The 20,326-nt window shown below is 53.6% G+C and overlaps 1 protein-coding gene across 2 annotated transcripts; it reads right to left on the bottom strand.

The window, feature by feature from the left end:
- Window positions 1-1,254: 1,254 nt before the first annotated feature.
- CCDC134 (coiled-coil domain containing 134) lies at window positions 1,255-19,302 on the bottom strand. Of its 2 annotated transcripts, XM_077757958.1 has the most exons (8): window positions 19,181-19,302; window positions 17,687-17,723; window positions 17,223-17,341; window positions 16,254-16,375; window positions 15,972-16,056; window positions 13,763-13,944; window positions 13,399-13,470; window positions 1,255-5,220 (listed from the first exon to the last, which is right to left on the bottom strand). In XM_077757958.1, exons 3-8 carry the CDS (start codon window positions 17,323-17,325, stop codon window positions 5,095-5,097), a joined length of 690 nt encoding a protein of 229 aa, XP_077614084.1. In that variant the 5' UTR covers window positions 17,326-17,341; window positions 17,687-17,723; window positions 19,181-19,302; the 3' UTR covers window positions 1,255-5,094. The 2 variants fall into 2 exon arrangements, with proteins under 2 accessions (XP_077614084.1, XP_077614085.1); XM_077757959.1 differs by lacking the exon at window positions 17,687-17,723.
- Window positions 19,303-20,326: the final 1,024 nt, after the last annotated feature.

Genomic DNA, 20,326 nt, shown 5'->3' with positions numbered 1-20,326 from the left:
GGGNGGATTCCCCCGCCCCCCCCCGCGCCCTCCGCGGCCCCGCCTCCAGGCCGCGCGCCCCCTTGTTTGTTGTCAATGGGACCAGGGTGGTCGTGGCCAATCAACGCGCGAAGCGGCGCGTGGGGTGATGGTGCGTCATCGATCAGCAGCTCAGATTTGCATAGTGAGGCCCCGCCCCGCGAGGGCTCGCAGCAAATGCGGAGAGAAGCCTCCCGGTCCTCAGCCCAACCTTCCTCCCTTTGTTTAAAGGCGCCGCTCCGTTTTCAGTTGCGTCTGCCTCTGCAAATTAGTCCATCTACCGGCTGGGGGTGGAAGGGTTAACAGCCTCCACCCCCGCTTGCGGGTCGCCCCCTGAGCGCGCTGTGAGCACATTACGTCATCTTCTCAGCCGCTTCCCCCGCCCAGCCTGCCTGGGAGAGCGGGTAGAATCAAACCTGGCCCCCAACGCCGGGGCCCGGAGGAGTCTCGATCACTCAAGTAGCGTTCCTAGCAAGCCGCTTGCGAAGGCGGAAATGGGAGGTTTGGCGTGGGCAGTGAATTGTCCCAAGTGCGGAGCGCATCTTACCTCTGCGCCTTTGCACCTGCCGCGACCAAGCGCTTACTCCGACGGTCCTCACCCTAGGTCTCCCCGAACCCCCTGCAGACTTTTAAAGCAATGCTACAGCCGGAGACCCACCGCAGGCCTCCTAAGGTGTGACCTAGGCTTGAGCGTTTTGACCGCGCCGCAAGGATTCCGACTTGCAGGCCCGCCCACCAGCTCCCACTGCTTCGAGCACCTCACTGCCCCACCTTGCAGCTGGTCTCCACGTAACCAAATGTGCAGACTAGTAGGAATTTATCCTACGGAATGAAAGCATGAATGCTCAAAGAAGGGCGCAAATATGCAAGTTCAAAGACGTTCACCACAAAGTCCTCTGTAACTGGGGCAAGTATTGGGAAGCCCAATAAAGGACCGGATGAGTAAATTACCTCCACACAATGGAATTAAATGGTATCATTAAAGATCATGTGCACAAATGTCTATTGACAAAGACTCTCTCAATATATTGTTAAAAAGGGAAAGTATGTTAACAGAGCTGTCGCTTTGAGGTCAAGAGAGCACGCAGGCTGTGCGGAGGCAGACAGGGATCCACTATGCAGTGTGACCTTGGGCTGGCTCACTAACTGCTCTAAGCCTCTGTTTTGTCATCTCTAAAATGCAGGGAAAACAGTGCCCTCTCATAGTTTTGAAGATTAAAGGAGCTCATTTGCACATTCATTTGACCATATTTATTGAACACTCCCGACAGGCAATTCCTGCCCTCTGAGAGCTTCCAGTCTAGTGAAGAGAACAGACATTAAACACAAATAGAAAGCAGATAAGGTACAGGTAATCAAGAGAGAGTAATGGGTGTGCCAAAACTAACAAAGGACCTAACTTAGGTTGTCAGTAAAATGTCAAATGACTCTGACATTTAAGATGAAACCTAAAATTTTGAGGAATCATGTCTGGTGTAGCCAGGGGAACAGATGATATGGACAAATGCTCTGAGGCAGGAGGGGCTGCTGCATCGGTCTCATAAGGCCTGGCATATAGTACGTGCCGTACAAGTAGCCACTGTAATTGAGAAAATAGGGATCTATGTGCTCACATGAAGGGCAAAAGGCTGGAAGGCCCAACAGCTGAGTTGTGAGTCATGATTATGGGAGTGGTTGGACTTAGGGTGAATTTTATTTTCTTCTTGGTGTTTCACTATTGTTTAAGTCACTTCTTATAATGAACACGTATAACATAAGAAAAAAACAGCGACTTATTTTGGGGGGAACAAAGGACAAGAATGTTTCTTCACTGTTTATATGCACAAGACTTTCCATGCGGTCTACACCTAGCAGTCTCACCCTGAAACAAAACACCAAATCCTGATGCCCTGCCCGGGACCAGGCATGGAGTTGGGCAGTGCCACCTTGGGCTGCACCTCGCACAGCCTCTCACAGGGCTCCCCACGCTGAGGGGTGACTGTCTCCTGCCCTACCATAACTCAGTTTGGTCCAGTGGTTTCCCAACCCAAAGCCCGAGTAACCCCCTGCAGAGGGCAACCTAAGTAGCAGGTCAGGCACAGCACCTCCCACTCCGTGCTGTCCCCACAACTCGCTATTGGACTTGCCTAGAAGCTGTGGGGCCTAATAAAGTGGCCAGAGGGAGCGCAAATGAAGGCTCGGTAGAAACTGCAGAAAAAATGTGGCTGCACCGCACCGAGCCCCAGCAAAACACTGGCATTGTCCCTGTGGCCCTGGATCCCACCTACCTGAACGTCTCTCCCAGTTGGCACCTTGCCCTGGCTGGGAGAACAGAGACTGGCTCTCGGGAGTGGAGCAATCTTAGACAAGTCACTCCTCAGGACCTGGGTTCTTCATCTGGAAAGGGAGGGACCAGACGACCATATAGCCAGAGATCAACCACAGATTGGGCAGTAACTACAGGTCACAGAAGAGAACTTTGCACGTGCTTTTTCACTGAGTACCTTTGATGCCTCCCCTTTCAGGCCCCCACTCACAGTGCCTTGTCACCTTCTCCCTCCTCCCCCAACCTTTCAGGATTTAGTTGTCACTTCCTCCAGCGTTAGGCAGGAACATGTACCCCACGGTTTGACACAGAGATCAGGCCTGGGGATGGGAAATTGCCAAGTTTGGTTTTGGATAAGCTGAAACCTGAGGACTGAGGATTATCAGTGGCAAGAGGGTCAATCAGCTTTGGGGTCTCTCAGAGGATGCAGGTGCCCAGCAGAGAAGAGCAGAGAGGAGAGACTAAGCTAAAACTCTTCACTTACGGGGTGGGTACGGAAAGAGGAATCCGGAAGAGACAGAGCAGATGGAGACCGAGGGCAGAGAACCAGGACAACATAGCAGCCCAGAAGCCTGGAAGGAGCATCTCAAGGAGCTTCCAATAGCATCTCAGCCAAGAAAGATGTAGGGCTTGGATAAGGAGGGACAAGTGCTGTGGACCAAGGAGATTTTGTCGCCAGGGGTCCCGTGGTAATGTCTGGAGACGGCTACTAGCACCTGGCAGGCAGGGGCTAAGAACGCTGCTAAGTGTCCTCACAGCACACAGGACAGCCATCCTCATAAGCACACTGGCCCTAAATGTAAATAGTGCCACTGCTGAGAAATCCTGCCTCACAGGATACAGAGGAGCTAGCTCCCAGACTCTTCAGCGGTGCCTGAGATGAACTTGGAAGCTCAGCAGACAGGAATAGCCTAGACCGTGCTGAAAACACCACCGAAGACTTCACTGTTGTCACCACTGGGCACCCTTGGTGTTGATCTGGCCACTAGAACGCCCCCACCTCCTGACCCCCCGCTACCTCTGGTCCCAGTGGCCACTACCTTCACCAGCACAACTCCCACACAGGCTGGTGCATCTGGTTGATGGCACTTTGCTTGAGAGAAGGCTGGACAAACAAGTGCCCTCGGGCCTTGGGGTGGGAAGGCTCTGCCTGCTGTAAGACTCAAGGTGGAATTCCAGGAACAAGTTAACAACAATCAACAATGGCATCAAAGGGAAGGAGAGAGGGGGAGAGCAGAGTGGCTCTGCCTGTTTCTTTGAAGGTGTCAGATGGGAAAACTTGGGCCCATCTGAGGATGGAGAGGAAGGAATCAACCAAGATGAAGAGGCTGGAGACGCAGAAGGAAGAGCCTAGGAGGATGGGGGTGCCAGATGGGACAGAGGTGAAGACAGGTAAGACTGGGTCCTTCTCTTTAGCTGCGCGTACAGGTGTGCTCAGCAAACCTGTGGGATGGTGGGGGAACCATGAGGGAAGGGCATCGGTCACTGAGAAGCCAGACCCAGCCTCAGAGAAGCAGTTTAGGGCCGGGGAGGGTTCAGACATTATCAAATTCATTTTGCCAGTGAAGCCACAGCACAGGGACGGGCTGGGCCAGGGTCAGTCAGCGAGTCTGAGGGGCTGACACAAGACTCAGGTCTCTCCTCACAGCCCTGTCAGTGGTGAGCGGCTGGGGGATTCTGGGATGCTCATGTGTCTCTCCCCTTTTAAGGGGGCAGACCTGGCGTGGCAAGGTCAAAGAGACGAAACTAGACTTCCCACCAGAGCCTTTCCCTCCTCTGCCTGGGAGGAGCATTATTAAAGGGCAGCTGCCCCCCCTGCTCTGTGGCCACTGCTCTCTGCTACGGGGAGCTCGCAGCCTCACCATCCAGCCTGCGGCAGCTCTGCCTTTACAAAGCACAGCCTCCTGCAGAGCTACAGCCCGTCGCCCAGCAGCCCCTGCCCATAGGCCAGGGATCTCCTAGAGTTGCCAGAGGGGACAAGTTGAGTCCACCCTGCACCTGCTCTTGGACCGTCCCCAGAGGTCTGAGGACAGAGATCATGTTGCTCTAAGGTCTTTGGCTAAGCACCCTCCCGGGACACTCCCTTCATGAAGGACGGTGCTGAGAAGGGGACGAGGAGGCCTAAGCCAAGCCCCTGCTTCGCTGCCCTGCTAGGGCCTGGCGCTCCTCCTGATGAGGTGGAAACACCCTCTAAGGTAGTCTCTCTGTCTGTGAGGACCTCTCGTCGCCCCCTCCCACCCAGGCCCCTGCCCCATGAAAGGGCTCCCAGCACCCTGGGGCCCAAATCAGCCTCGGTTAGCCCAGAGGACTTGCTGGCTTCTCCTGTGTCTGCAGGGGGCTGGGACCGGTGCTGAGCAGCTCAGTGCCACAGTGGGGCCAGCAGCACGCGTGGCACTTGCACGAGTGGCCCAGGGCCTGATTCTGCTGCCTCCTCGTGAAAGGCGGCAGCCAGCTGGCCAGCGGTCCTAACTCAAAGGGAGGGTCCAGCCCAGGATCCTTCCAGCCTCCCCCCGCATCTCAACGTGGCTTGATCTGCAGCATGGCATCCTCTGAAGGCCTCCTTGGCACCCACTCCTCCAGGAAGGCCCCAGGAAGGAAATCCAGCCTTCCGTGGCCCAGTCACTTCAATTAGGGCACAGAACCGGCTCCAGGGGGGCTGAGCAAACGTCGCCTCCCCTTTCACAGAGCTGGCTCTCACCGCCAGTTGATGCCTCTGCCTCTTCCTCCAGACTGGTCTCCTCCTGGCCCCTTGAGCCCTGGGCCACTCCCGGCTATAACTCAGACTGGGACCTCGAGATCCGCGGGCCTTTTCGGATCTCTTTCCGCTTCTCCTCTTTCTTCCTGCGTTTCTCCTCCTCCCTCAGGGCCTTCTGGAAAGGGTCAGTGCTGGAAATGAACTGAGAGAAAAAAAAGAACAGTGTGGTTTAGTCTGTGGGGAGCAGAGAGTTTGTCTGAGGCTAGGCTGCTGTGGGCCTGCGGCAGCAGGAAGATCACCTAGACGCAGCCCCTGCCCTCAAGGAGCCCGCAGACAAGGAGACAGTTCAATGAGCTCGGGGAAAACTGCTGAGAGTCTTGAGAAATACCCAGGAGCTCCCCAAGCACACAGGATGAGGGAAGAAAAGGACATTCCAGGAAGGAGGGATGAGTGCTAAGGTGGGAACCTGCACGGGGCATTTGAGAAACCGTAAGCAGGCCTCTCTCAGGGTGAGGGGGCGGAGTGCCCAAGACACCCAGACCCCTAGGGCCCTGGCTGCCGCATAGGAGGGGAGGGCCGCCAGTGAGAGCAGGAGACCGCAGGCATCCAGCTGCTTATGAACAAGCTGCAGAGAAGCCCAGGCGAGGGAGTGCATGGGAAGCAGAGGGCCAGAGGTCAAACTGGCAGACCTTGAAAGAGGCGAAGGAGAAGACTGTGGTGTCCAGGTTCATGGCTTCCACGGCACGGAGACGGTGGTGCCCGGTGAGGAGACAGGAACCCAGGGTGGCCAGGGTGGCGGAGGAGGACTTCAGTGGAAGCATTCCTCGACTGCAATCCCCGGGGCCTTTGCTCTTCTCCCTCTGCCCCCTCCAGACTGGCTCATCTAAACCCACGGCTTGCATTAGGCGTGTAGGTCAGTTACCCCTCACACCTGCATCTCCACATCTAAATGCGACTAGGATGTCCCAGACGTGCCCCAAACTTGGCCCGGCGCCATCTCCCCAAAACCCAGTCCTTTCGCAGCGTCCCTGTCGTCATGAACAGTGGGGCCCCACACCCCCACCGCCCTCCCTCCTTGACCAAGGCCTGGCTCATTTTAACTCCTCAGTGTCTCTCAAACTCCGGTCCTCCTCTCCGTCTCCCCTACGGCTACCCTCGTCACCACCCGCACCTCTCCCCATGCCTCGGGGCCTCCCCACGCTCTCCGCACCCACGCTCCCCACGCAGAAGGTGCCGCTCAGACCTTCTCCTCAGTGCAGTGAAGCTCTTTTCAAAATGCAAATGTGACTGTGTCACACTCCTGCTGAAACCCTTCTGTGACTGCACGGCGCTCAGGATAAAGCTCCACACGCTCCATCTGCAGGCCCACCCTGCCCACCTCTGTGCTCCACCCTCACACTCCCCGTTTTGGGTTCTCGGATTCCCTGTTCCCTTCCACCCCCAGGCCTCTGCATGTGCTGTGGTCCGGGCCCAGAATGCTCTTTCCGGCCCCTGCTCAGCTGTTGCCATCCTGGGGGACCTGCTCTGACTCCCAGTTGGGGCTGGCTCCTCCATCTCCTTCTCAGTGCTTCTCCCTCGCGATCACGTGCTTCATGCCTGTCGCGCCCACTGGAAAACACTCTCCGCGAGGACAGGAGGGTCCTGTGTTGCTCACCGTACCACGAGTCCCTAGCCCAGGACCTGCCTGGCTTATAGAGGGCCCTCGGTATGTATTTTTTAAATGAACAAATGAATCGAGTAGAATATGAAATACAATAATAGTACCCCAAACTCAAGTTAACTATGCTGTGAAATATGCCCGTTTTATTTGTTCTTAGGGCAAATGTGACAAATGTGTAATCAAGGTAGGCATTAAAAACAAACTAGAAGCTCTACCTTGTGCAGAAATCTACCTGCCCTGTTAGATTGAACTATGAGAGTCTGGAAGATGGGGTGAAATCAGAGAAGTGTGGCCCAGAGAGGGTAGGTGATATGCTTAAGTCACACAGCAAGTGGGAGGCACACTGGGACCAGCCCCTGGGCCTCCCACCTCCCTGACCAGTGTTGCCCCTACCACACTCTGCCTCCTATTGCTAGGCTTTAATCCATATCCTCTTGGGAGGAATGAGGAGCTGACCCCCCAGGTCACAGAGACCCCACACCCTCTGGCTCTGGCTGGGGTAGAGCAAGTCAGAAGATGTGGGGCCTTCCAACCGCAGCCGGCTGAGCCTCACCAGAGGAGCCCACACCTAGCTGGGTCAGAAGAGAAACACTGCCTCTCCCTTTCTCAGACCGCTTCCCCACTAGGCCTAACTAATGCCTACTTTAAATTCCTGGTGTTAACCTCCGGCGGGCCCTTCATGCTGCCTGGCAATCCATGTCTCCCTGGCCTGCTCCCGCAGCTGCTCTCCTAGGCACACCTCCTGGGGCCTCCCAATCCTCCCCCCTCCCCCCAGACCATGACCCAGCTCTTTATTTCAGAGAACAGAAGCACTCACAGGACAATTCCACAAGTTCCCACCTCCACACCCGCCAACCCAGCTGCCTCTGTGCACAGCCTGCTCTTCCAGACAAGATGGACTCTTCCCCCAGGGTGCCAGATCTTCTCCCCTGCCTGCCTTCCTCGGGGTGAGGCTCCAGCCACTCTTATGCCCCCGCACCATCGATTCTTTCCCCCTAATGGGCTGTCCCCATCAGCATGCCAACATGCCTAGTCTCTCCCATCTGACTAAAATCTCCCCTGGAATCCACACCCCCTCCGGCTATGTTCCCACTGGTCTGTTCCTTTTGAAAAGGCAGCTCTTCGAAGGTAGTCTGCCCTTGCGGCGTCCACTTCCTCGCCTCTCCCTCTCGAAATCCAATCTTTGTCCCCACGGCTCCACCAAAACAGCTTATAATACAATCTCTGATGGCCAGTGTCCATGTTGCTAAATCCAGTGGCCGGTTCTCAGGCCTCATGCTACTTGGCCTTCCAGCAGATTCTATGAGCTGCTCACTCCCTCTGCTGCCCGTTTCTCACAGGGTCTCTGTGAAATGATCCTCTCCTGGGCGTCGACTCTCACACCGTCATTCTGGAGCTTCTTTGCTCGTTCCTTCCCATCCTCCCACCTCTACCAGGAGGCGCATCCTAGGACTCAGCCCTGACCACTGCTCTATCTGCCTTGACACCCTACCTGCCCCGGGGTGATGGACCGTGACCTGTGCCACGGCTCCCCACACCTTCCTTCATAAGCACGACTCACATTTGCAGCCCCAGCTTCAACCTGAAATCTGGAGTCCTATTTCCAATCACCTCCATGACATCTTCATCCGGATGCTCACCAGGCCCAGAAACAAAGTCTTGCTCCCCGATCCAGGCCTCAACCTGGTCCTACCACAGTGTGCCCGTTTTAGAAAATGGCAGCCCTGTTCTTCCATGTGCGCAGGCCAGAAGTCTTCTAGTCCTTCTTACTGCGTCCCTCTCAGGCCACATCTGCTTCCTTAGCTGGCTCTACCTTCTAAACAACCAGAATCTCACTGTCCTCAATGTTGTCACCCTGGTTTTGGTTTAAACCACCATTAACTCCCAAATGGACCGGCCCAGCCGTCTCCTCATCAGTGTCTTTGTTCCCGCCCTGGCCCCCTAGACAACTCTCCACACAACAGCCAGGCTGATCCTGTACAGGGAAAGCCAGAGCCCATCACCCCGTTCTCCATGTGTCTCAGAGTAGATGCCAAAGCCCCGGAGAAGACCCCCAAGGGTCTTGTGATCTGGCCTACTCCGACCTTATCTTCTCACCGAACCTCCCTCCCCTCCAAGTATGCTTCCAACTCAAGGCCTGTGCACTTGCTGCTCCTTCAGCATGGAATGTTCTTCCCCCAGATCCATGACCCGCTCCCTCACCTTGTTCAGGTCTTTTTAGTAAGACCTTCTGCATCGAATTCACATGCAACAGCAGTTGTACCCTACCTTATCCCTGATTCCGTAAGCACATTCCCCTGCTTTTTTCTCCATAGCCTTGTTATCACCTCCCATGATTATATGCTTTTTATTGACTATATCCTCCAACTGGAATGGCACTCCCAGGAGAGCAGGGCTACTCTGCTTCTCTAGTAGCTGGGATTCTGTAGGCACTCACCAAAGGATACATAAATGCATGTGCTATGCCTCTGAGCCTCTGTGCAAGCTAGTGCCGTGGCCTGCAGGGTTTTCTCCAAGCCGGTCCACCCGGCAGCTCTTACTTACCCCAGAGCCCCCACCACCTACCTGCTGAAGCAGGGTCAGCCTCCCTCTTAGGGGTTCCACAGCTCATCCCACTTCCCTCCTCCACTGGTGCGGTGATCATGCTACATCGGGACTGTTTCCCTGCCACCTTCCCCAACAGACTGTGAGCGTATGAAGAGCAGGGAGAGGGCCAGCTCCCTCTGGGCAGGGACCGTGACCAGCATACAGCCTGACACAGGCTGGCTCTAGTTATGGGTGCATAAGAGGTACTTATGTACAGAACACTCACTAGCACGGAGAGTGCATGAAGGGGGCTGAGCAAGCCTGGGCTGCTGGTGGGACGGGTCCATGCTGGATGCTAAAAAGGGAGTAAACGCTTGAGACCGTCCCTAGCCAGTGAGAAGTAAGGAGAGCATGTTGCTGGTACGGTTATTTCTAAGCAGAGCACATTATGACAAAGCCAAACTCCATCTCTCCTGACACCCATCCTCTCTGGCCCATGCTCACCCTGCTCCCGTGTCAGGGGCCCTCATGACCTGCAGGGCCGGGAGAGCCAGCCTCACAGCAATAAAGCATCTCTGTGGGTGCTCCTCCCTGGGAAAGGAAACTTGCCATGGCCTTGAGTGTCCTTTCGCATTCATGCTGGGTAGGCCCTGACTGTTCTTACATTGGCCACTTATCAGGGTTGTGATTGCAGCAAGCAACCTCGAGGGGGATATTACATGACGAGGTGACAGCAACCTAGTGGGGAAACCCTTATCTCCCATTCTGCTGCCTGAAGCAAAGACGCAGCTTCAAAGGGCCCTTGATTCAAAGGTTCCCCTAAACACTCAGGCCTGGCTCACTGACTGTTCGCCTAAACTAAGAGCTAATGGTACTGTGCAGAAGAGTTAACACAGCCGGCCCGACTGCTATCTTTTGAAAGGCCTGTTTCTAGGGTTGCATCCTAGCTGGTGTCTGGGAACTTGGATTTTGGGAGGGCTCCCACCACCCTAATTGGTAAGAGTGACTCACTGAGCCTAAACTGTGCAAACAATGTGGTTTATACTGAACACCTTGCTTTCCTCCTGGGACTCTGGAACTCTGGGCAGAGGGAGCTTTACATGACCAGCTCCCAATAAAAACTCTAGACGCTGAGTTTTTAATGGGCCTCCTCTCAGGACAACTTCTCACATGTCATATCTTATTGCTGTGGAAATTAAGTATGCCCTGGGTGCCTCCATTGGGAGAAGACTCTTGGAGGCCTATGCCTGGTTTCCCTGAAACTTCACCCCGTGAGCCTTTTCCCTTTCCTGATTTTGCTTTGTATTCTTTTGCTATAATAAACTACAGCCATGAGCACAACTATACACTGACTCCCGTGATTCTTCCTAGCGAATCATCAAATCCAGGGATGCTTTTGGGAATCCTAGACAGTGTTGTCTATTGGCAGTGGCAGCCATCCAGCACCGGTGACAATGCCATCAAGGCCAGTCAGACAATGATCTGAATTAAAAGCCACTGGCCTTGCCTAGATAATATTCCTAACACCATGCATATTATATTTCTAGTGACTGTTGTTAGTGTCCTAACCATTTATGCCACAAGACCACAGACTGGCAGATCCAAGACAGCCATTCCTCTTTGGGGCCATGAAGTCTGGAAACAAACTATGGTTGACAACTAAACGTTCCAGGTCATTTGTTTAGATGCCCATCATAAGGTCCATTCTCTGATGAGATCAACCAGAATCAAAACGCTGATCAAGCCTACACTGCCCAGTTAAGTGGCTTTGCCATCTAAATATATCATTGTACCAGCTGTGGCAATGTACTTGCCACCATGGATGGGCACTAAGCAGAGGACTCTGTATTTCTGGCTTGACGGCCTGGAGTCCCTTGTTGGAATGGTATGTCCTGAAATCATTGGGATAATGACCATTTGGTTAAGTACGCTCCCTGCCACATCCCGACAGTGGCCCATGTGGCCCAAGATGGAAGGTACGATGGGTCTCTGAAAATGTAAAAATGCCCTTGTCCATTCACATCTGACCCTCCTGGATGAAAGAAAGGTCCAGGCGAGAGTAGGGGATGACTGGAGAAAGAGTGGAATTCTAGGGCCTGGGATGTGACACACCGATTTTGCAGCAATAATCTTAGCATCTGGGGAGGGAACAATGAATCCTCTTGGTTTCTTCGGTCTAGCACCGCCACTTGGCAAACAATCCTAGGATCTGCTCAAGCCAAGTGGCAGCTGCAGCTGACGATGTGATCGGCTGTTGGGTGTGTCATTCTCAGCCCTGTGACAGGAAAACTCCCAGGGACGGCGTCAGCAGTGACCTACTCTGCTGTGCCTGATGCTGTCGAAAGCAGCTCCCAAAGTGACCCTGCGCAGGCACACAGGCCCAAACAACCTGTTTTAATCTGACAGATACAAATCCATCTGCTTCTCCTGATGTCTGAGTGGCCTTGGGTTATGCCACACAGGACAAGTGAGGCTGCAGTCCCATGGAGACACTGACCCTGGGGCTCAGATAAACAATATAACAGTGACTCCAATCAAGTAGTGATATACGGGAGACCGTGGGCCATGAACTGTCTCTTCACTGGGGAGGAGGGCTGCTTTGTGTTCATCTATTGCTCCTGGTAATTATGGACAATGACATCAAAGATCAATAGATTCATCTAAACTCTTGTGTGGGTGGTCATGGGTAATAGACCGGCCTTAGACTATTCTGAATATCTAATATAAACCCCTACTCGTGGGGCACCTGGGTGGCTCAGTCGGTTAAACGTCCGACTTCGGCTCAGGTCACGATCTCGTGGTTCGTGAGTTCGAGCCCTGCGTTGGGCTCTGCGCTGACAGCTTGGAGCCTGGAGCCTGCTTCAGATTCTGTGTCTCCCTCCCTCTCTGCCCCTCCCCTGCTCACGCTCTCTCGCCCTCTCTCCCTGTCTCTCAAAAATAAACATTAAAAAAAATAAAAAAACAGACAAAAAAGATCTACTGGCCTGCCTGGGACTTATCTTAGCTGGCTGAGTCTGCAACCCCGGGGCTTGGCCTCCTCCTGCTGCTTAGAGTCCTGTTGATGGCAGCAGTAATCAAATGACAACATGAGACAAACTGAACTCATCTGGTCCTCGCCTCTACCGATGGGTCAGACTGAATGGCACATTCGTGTGGAAACTTAAGCTAAGCCAAGACATACAGGGTTAACAGGTACACTGCGGGGGAGGCAACCAACCGCGGCCCTGCGTACCCCTGCACGGTCTCACTGGCTACAACAGGAAAGCAAAGCCCTGACCACTCTGTACGTGGGTATCACTCGTCAGGACTGCTTGCAGAGAACCACCTGCGGGGGGGACAGGATGACTCCCCTTAAAGAGAGTAGGTTTGCCTCTATTCACTATAAAGGCTGTGACTATCCCAAACTCACTACTCTTCACCTTCGTGCAAAGCCACTGCATGCACAGCATCTGCCTGGACCCCTCTGTGTCACCCATGGGTGACTTAAGGAACATGGCAAACCTCTGTGGCCAGGCCAACAGTCCAGATATTGCTTTTGCTGCAGTCAACTCCGATGTCTCTGACCTGTGAGCACCCATGAAACAGCAGCAGGCTAAAATCCTAGACCCCTCAAGGTCCCGGACACCCCTCCCTACACCAGAGCAGAGCCTATAATTTGACAAGTCCAGTCCTCCAGGCTTTCCTGCCCCTGCTGCACTGGCCTGCCACCTGATTCCCTCCTCCCTTCTACTCTATGTGTCCCCATCTGTGGTCCCACCCTGTAGCCGTCAGCCCTCAGAGCCCACCTCAGCCCCCTCGGTTGAAAGCATATGCAAGAATGTGAGACAGAAGCCTGGCTGAGTGCTCAAAGGCTCAAGGGCAGAGAAGCATGGCCCAACATCGTCGCCTGGCAGCCACTTGATGTGGGATGCCTACTATCCATGGGGATGGGTGTGTTCACAGGCTCTGACTGTCCCTCACAGCTGGGCTCCATACCCCGTGAAAAGACAGGGAACATGAGGCTAAGACACGGGCAGCGGCTTGTGCGAAGGCAACAATGAGCAGTTAATGGAATGTGGATCCAGACTCAAGCCGTGTCTGACTCCGAGTCGAAAGCCCTCATGCTCCACCCAAGGTGTCCCACCCCCTGTATGACCTGGCTTCCCATGACCCCACAGAGGCAGAGCAGACATGGCCATAGGCCCCACAACTTACCTCTGGGTGGTCTACTTTAAATGGGTTCTGGAAGTCAGAGTCTTTCTCACTGATCCCCAGCTCCTGGGCCATCTGCAGATGGGGAGAAGTTAGTCATCCTCCGCCTCTCCTGACTCCTTACCCGCACCTACTTCCTCCACAGTGGGACTCAAGCCCAAGGCTTAGGCAGACAGAAAACAGGTGATGACCCCTAGGGACCCAGGTCAGCACAGAACCCCTTGAGACTGCATCTCAAGGTGTCCTGAGGCTTATCACGGAAACCACAACCACGGGCTGACATTCAGGCCTAACTGAAGGCAGATGCAAGGTTCATGGTGCACCACCAGGCAGAGGGCTCCTGAACCTCCTCTGCCCCAGTCCTTACCAGGCTAAGGATGGGCGAGTGGGGCCCTTGGTCAAAGACGCCCGACTGGTTGCAGAAGCTGATGCCCCAGCGGATGAGAAGGTTCCAATTGGAATTGTGGTCAAAGTAGTGGTGCACAATCCTCGGGAAGCGCAGCACCACGTCACCGAAGAAGGCTGTATTCTCCACTACTTGGGAGAAAGCTGGCGAGAGGATCCTGATGAGTGGCCGAGGCAGATGCCCTTCTGCCCCCCTGGCCAGCCCCAGCCACCCTTCAGAGTATATAAGCCCACTAAGCCTGCTCATCAGAGGAGGGAACTGTGACCACTATCCATAGGTGCTGACCACATGTGCAGTGTATGCTAAGGGCTTTATGTCCCCCAGCTCATTGAATCCCCAAAACCACCTTTAGGAGATGTGGCTGCTGTTCCCATTTTATAGATGGGAAACTGAGGCTCAGGTGGCTATATCTCATAGCTTAGAAACCTCATTTGTTTTAAGGACTGGAGAGGTGGGTACCATTTCGCACATGAAGACATATGAGCCTCGCATGAGGCTTGGCTGGGTCGGACTTCCCCAACTTGGCCTCCAAATATCCAGAGCCAGGCCCCAGTGTTAACACAATGGCAGTGTATGTGAGGAGGCAGGTTTGTTAGGATGACCAGAGAACACATTAGGGTTTGTTTTGGTTTTTTGAATATCTTCCCAATTTCATTTTAAATATCTTTTTCATTTGTTTGTTTAGAGAGAAAGAGAGCATGTGCGAGCAAGGGAGAGGGGCAGAGAAGGGGAGAGGGGATGGGGGGAGAGAGGGGATAAAAGGGGTGGCAGGAGAGATGGGGAGAGGGGGAAAGGTGTGGGGGAGAGAGAGAGAGAAAGAGAAAGAGAATCTTAAGCAGACTCCATGCTCAGCGCAGAGCCTGACACGGGGCTCAAAACCACAGCCCTGGGAGCGTCCCTGAGTCAAAAATCAAGAGTTGGATGCTCAAATGACTGAGCCACTCAGGCACCCCCCAATTTTATTTTAAAAGCTTCTCAAGGTCTTATATTAAAATANTTTCTATCATTCATCATAAAACTCTCTCACTCGGCTTCCTCTAATATTATCATCTTACATAAGCACTGTACAATTATCTAAACAAAGAAATTAACATTGAGACTAATCCATAGACCTTATCTGAATTTCACTTATTTTCTCACTAATGTCCTTCCTCTGGTCAACAGATCAGTTCAGACTAACTTAGAGTGTCCATCGTGGCGGCAGGTCCCCCTAACCTAGACTATCATGAAAAATAACTATATACCCAGTCCCGCCAGAAGTCTCTGTTCGAGCCACCCCTGCAGATAAGACCCAGGCAGCCCTCACCAGCACTGGCCAGCCCACACAGAGATAAGCGGACTCCCCCAGAGTCCAAAGCAAAGTGAAGCAGGGACTTTTGGGCCTGAGAACAATCTTGAACCTCAAAGAACTTGGGAGTTAGCTTGGTTTACAGGTTTGCAAGAGCAAACCACTCATCTTCTTTTATCTGGAAAATGAAGGCAACAGTGCCCTCCTCAGAGTCATAGGGGAGATTCGAGATGATATTTATAAAGTGCCCACCGTTTGATATGTAGGTGCTATTTCCATCCTCTCTCACAGTATAATCTAACGTTTTATTGTTAGCATATAACCAGTTAACAGGAGGTGGGAAGGGAATTACCATGGGAGAAAAATTCTAAGAAAAGGGGATGAAGAGACACAAACATTCCTTCCTCTCTGATTTACCTGTTCTCCCCTTGTCTCAAAAAGGATTTAAGGGGATTGAGGCTTTAAAACAGTAGAAAAGAGCACTGTTAGCTGCCCCCACCAGCGAGTCCCTTCGAGAGGTCTCAGTTTTTCTCCTATAAATGGGAATAACGTTTGCCTTCTCTACCAGAACGGTCAAGGTAATAGAAAAGGCAAGGGTCCCTGAGGTGGGGTTGTGGGCAGAGGCTTCTCCTATTTCCCCTGCCCCAAGCACAGTACAAAGGAATATATCCACGTCAGGGGCCCAGAAACTGGCTCTGACACCTGGAAATGCCCAGAGAAATATGGGTTAAGTGTCCATACACCCAAGGGGACCAGTTGGAAGGTGTCATAAGTGGAAACTTCCAGAGAAGAAAAGAGAGTGAGGAGAACAGGAGGAAAGGAGCAGTGAGAGAAGATCAAGGTGGTGGGAAGGAGGAAAGGGCAAGATTGGGAAGACCATACCATCCTTCAGTTTCTCGTCCTGGGGGAAGGGCCCATCTGGGAGCACATCGGCAGCAATGAGCACTGTCCGCGAGTCCTCCAGCACCTGAGGGAACCCCACCCAGGCTGAGTGGCTCTGCAGAGCCCTTCACACACGGCCCTATTTATTTAAACTCTATTTCAAATCTTCTGTGTATGTGGTTCCCCGTCTCGTTGAACACCAGCCCCTCAGGGAACTCCTACCTTATCTATCAGGGCCCAGATCAAAGACCTGGCCGTGAGCTGTCCCATGCCCACACATACCTTAAAGAGACCCTTGAGCATTACGTCAAGGATCTTATACTGCTGGTGGACATCGTTTAGCTGCGCCAGGTTTTTCAGTGCCAGCAGCTGCTCCCGCCGCTTCACCATAAACATCTTCTTGTCTGAGCAGCGTGAAGTCAAGGGACTGGCCTCAGCAACCCAGTGGTCTCAATCCAGAGGGCCCATTCCCGAACAGCAAATATCTGCAAGGGCCATGGATGCCCATAGCTGAGACACTCCCCCTGCCCCCACCCAGAAGGAAGAAACAAACAGAAGTAGAGGAATCCTGCAATGTATCATTGCCCAGTTCACAGAGGAGTTTATATCCAACGCCCTGAACACTCCCTCCGGACGTGGCTGCTGCTCTCCCCTCCCGTGGTCTTCCCATCGTCTGCTGCAACCATTCACCATGCCCAGAACCTCCACTCCTCTGTTTCCACTATACACTTTGCCTAGGATGCCCCCCACTCTTCTCCATGAATTTCTATGCTTTCGTGACCCAGTTCAAAAGCCACAGCGCAGTACTTCTCCCTGCCCCTCTTCCCCCACGTTTCATTAAAGTGCCGACCACAGAGTACAGTGAGAGGCCTGTGAATTCCTCAAAGCCAGGGATGACTGGTCCTAATTCTTCCTCGTGTCCCCAAGGTCTGGCCCAGAGTAGGCAGCCCCAGTATGGCAAGGCCTGGGTCTTCACCCAGGGTCTCACCCACAAGATGCAAAGCATATATACAATCCTCAGAGGGCTCTGAGAAGTATGCCTCGCCTCCTCCATTTAACATATGGAGAAACTGAGAGTCAGAAGAGAATGGACTTGATCAAGGATTAGAGCACCTCACCTTTTCTCCCCTGTTCCTATAGGCGGGGTCTGCTCCATCTCTGGAATCCAAGGGGTTGTGGGTACAGAAAGACTTTATTTATAGACACCCTCAGAAACAGCTCATTAACCCCACCTCCAACCCCAAAGGATACAGATCTCCAGGCTTGGGTCCAGGGAGGTCCTCAGGGTGCCTGTAACTCCTGTCCCAGACAATAGCACGACAAAGACGAAGGTCAGGAACTGAAGAAGGTCCATATCCAAGATCCTAGAGCTAGGAAAGTAACCCAGAGAGAGGAGGTGAGATCCAGAGCTTGGTTTATAAAATAAACAGTGCAGGTGAACAGCAACTTCCCAACTTGACATAGCCTCCAAATACCAAGAACCCAGCTTTGGGAAGCCCTGGAGCCCCAGCCCCCAGCCCAGCACCTGTGACCAACCAGACATACAATAAACACTGTGGGATGTTAGGAGGAAGGAGAAGAGATAATATTGGCAATACAGGAATGCTTAGAGCACAGGGGTTAGTGTCTAGAGCTATGGGCTAGAGCCTTGGCTCTGCCTCTGTCTCTGGGCCCTGGGGCAAACTGCTTAGCCTTTCTGAGCCTCAGTTTCTCACCTGTAAAAGAGATAAGGAAGTCACCTCAGTTTCTCACCTGTAAAAGAGATAAGGAAGTCACCTCCTTGCTGTAGGGAGAAAGGACTGGGTGAGGCACTGTGCCTGGGGAAAGTGGGGGCTGGCCAATATCATTCCCTTTCAACATCCTAGACCCCAGGAAGGTTATCTGGTTAAGGAAGCCCAGGCAGTCAGGGGGGATGTGAAACTTCTGGTTTCCCCTCCTCTCTGACTTCTGTCATTAGAACGGAAGAACAGGGGCCATCTGGTTGGCTCAGTCAGTGGAGTATGCGACTCTTGATCTCGAGGTTTAAGTTTCACTCCCACACTGGGAGTAGAGATTACTTAAAAATAAAATCTTAAAAAAAGAGAGAGAACAGAAGAAGGGATGCAGGGCAGGAATGAAGGCAGCACAGTCTTGGATAAGCAGGCTGCCACTCATTCACTTTGGAACCACAGGCACCACAAGCAACACCTGTTACTATTCAGGCACCATTCCCTAAATACTTTTTGAGTACTAAGTTCAAGGCACTGTTTTAGACCTGAGAATACAACAGTGCCCAAGGCAGACAAAAATGACTGCATTTCACAGTGCTTATGTCCCCAGTAGGGGAAACAGAAAATCAATAAACTTGTAAAACAAGACAAAAGGTTGAGGGAATCGGTGTCATGTAATATTAAACACAGTGGTCAGTGGAGGCGTCACACTCCAATGACAGCTGATCAATTTTACCAATGTGGAAACCAAGGCACAGAAAAGGCGGATGACTATCCAAAGTCACTCAGCTATTTCCAGCCTAAACCAAGAGTCTAAATGAGCACAGGCTACCTCAAAGATGCCACTGGTCTATCAGGACGCCTGCTCCAGGGGAGAGATGCTCAGTTATTGACAGCGAGAGCCCGCAGAGGTCATTCGAAGAACCGCCCCCACCCTGCGAAGATCCGACACCTGAAGCCCAAAGAATGGGAAGGAGTAGTCCAACTTCACCCAGGACCTGCCTTCCAACGCCACGCTCTAGACTCAAGGGAACCAGACCCGGACTAGGGCAGAAGTTGGAGCCAGGAAGATATCAGACAGCCGGTAATGACTGAAGTGGGAGAAAAGTGGGAAAGGACGAAAAAGCAGGCTGCGTGGGCGCGGATCCTGCTTTTTTCCACTGGTACTCCCACATACCCCGCCTCTCAATCCCGCTCCCCGCACCGTGCATTCCCAGACCTCTTCCCGGCTCGGTATGCGACTCTGAACCCATTCTGCAAGGATGGCGTGGCGGCGGCGGGCTCTGAGCCGGCTACGCGGGCTCGCGGACCCAGCTTGCTGCCCCCAGCCTTGTGGGGCTCCCGGAGGAGAGAACGAGCCCTTCCAACAAGGAGCATTCGGGGCCGCGAATCTCATCCTCTACTCCCAACAACCGGTTTGGGGCCCTTGGTCCCTACGTACCCCACGCCCTCCCCGCACCACCTGGAGGCTGCCTGCTCGGGACCCCTGCCGCCACCTACCAGGCCGGGAGGTGCGGGAAGTGCAGACAGGACGTCGGAGTCCAGCCCGGCTCTAGGATCTACGGAGCGAACGGCAAAGACTCGAAACCCTACACTAGGCGCGAGCGGCAGCTCTAAGGCCACCAAATATCGCCCCGCCCACCGCGCCATTCCCGGCCAATGAGCGCGGGCCGCGACAGCCGCTCCGTTGACCTCACTTCCGGCCCCGCCCCGCCGGGCGGTCCTCCGCGCGGTTAGCGGGAGTTGGGTCCCGCCCAGCAAGTGCCGGGGCTCGATCGCCAGGCGCTCTGTCACGGTCAGGTTGGTGGAAGTTAAGTCTGTGTGGGGTCTGCGCCCGACTTAAAGGACGCGTCAGCGGACTGAGGCCCTGACCCCTGCCGTCTGGGTGACCTTCCAGGCGCCCTGACCGAAACTTTTCATAAGCTGATAGTGTTTTTTAAACTGTAGTTGGCAGGATCCGTTTGGTGGGTCACGACTAGCAGTGTTTTTTGTTTCGTTGTTTTTAAGAAAAACTTCTAGGGGCACCTGGCTGGCTCAGTCGGGGAGGAGCACGGGACTCTTGACACCGGGGTTGTGAGTTCAAGCCCCTCTCTGGGTGTGGAGATGACTAAAATAAACTTTATAAAACAAGAAGAAACCTACAGTGCAGTTCTTTAGGACAGAATTCATAGGAGTTCTGTGCAGGGTCCATACAGCCAAACCCACGGAGTAAGGGTGGGCTGTCCACTTACAGGCACCCGGGTTGGGGGCGGGAGGCTAGAGGCAGCCGGCTGAGCTGGGAACAGGAAGCAGGCACAGCGGCGGAGAGCAGACGTTAAAAGAACCGCACACGTGGGTATACAAATACGAGCTCTGCGGAGGGGCCACAGAAAGAAACAAGGGACCTGCTTTGGCCAGGGAAGGGCTGAGTTGGAACAGTTCGTTTGAGCCCGCAAGGCAGAGAAGGATTTCAAGGATTCACCTGCTCGGTGTCCTTGCCTGGAAACCGTACCTCTCTCCACCTTGGTGTGAGGTGAGGCAGCAGGGAAAGTGCCTCTCAGAGCACTCAGACCACACCGGTACCAGACACATGGGGTCTCTGCACTTCCAGCCCGGCGGACGGCCTGCAAGGGGTATTTTCTGGGTACAACTGAGGTATCAGGCTGG

This window comes from Crocuta crocuta, unplaced genomic scaffold (assembly GCF_008692635.1).
Source record: "Crocuta crocuta isolate KB4526 unplaced genomic scaffold, BGI_CrCroc_1.0 scaffold143, whole genome shotgun sequence".
In the NCBI taxonomy this organism is placed as follows: Eukaryota; Metazoa; Chordata; class Mammalia; order Carnivora; family Hyaenidae; genus Crocuta; species Crocuta crocuta.
Note: the sequence above shows the minus strand (reverse complement) of the source record. Positions and strands in the feature narration are given on the sequence as shown.

What these genes read in the sequence shown, in the direction of transcription:
- CCDC134 (XM_077757958.1), bottom strand. Translation starts at nt 17,325, where the DNA reads ATGGACCTTCTTCAGTTCCTGACCTTCGTCTTTGTCGTGCTATTGTCT. An exon ending in TGCTCAAGGGTCTCTTTAAG is followed by an intron (nt 16,057 to 16,253) that starts GTATGTGTGGGC and finishes GGGTTCCCTCAG; the next exon opens with GTGCTGGAGGACTCGCGGAC. An exon ending in GGACGAGAAACTGAAGGATG is followed by an intron (nt 13,945 to 15,971) that starts GTATGGTCTTCC and finishes TCCTCTCGCCAG; the next exon opens with CTTTCTCCCAAGTAGTGGAG.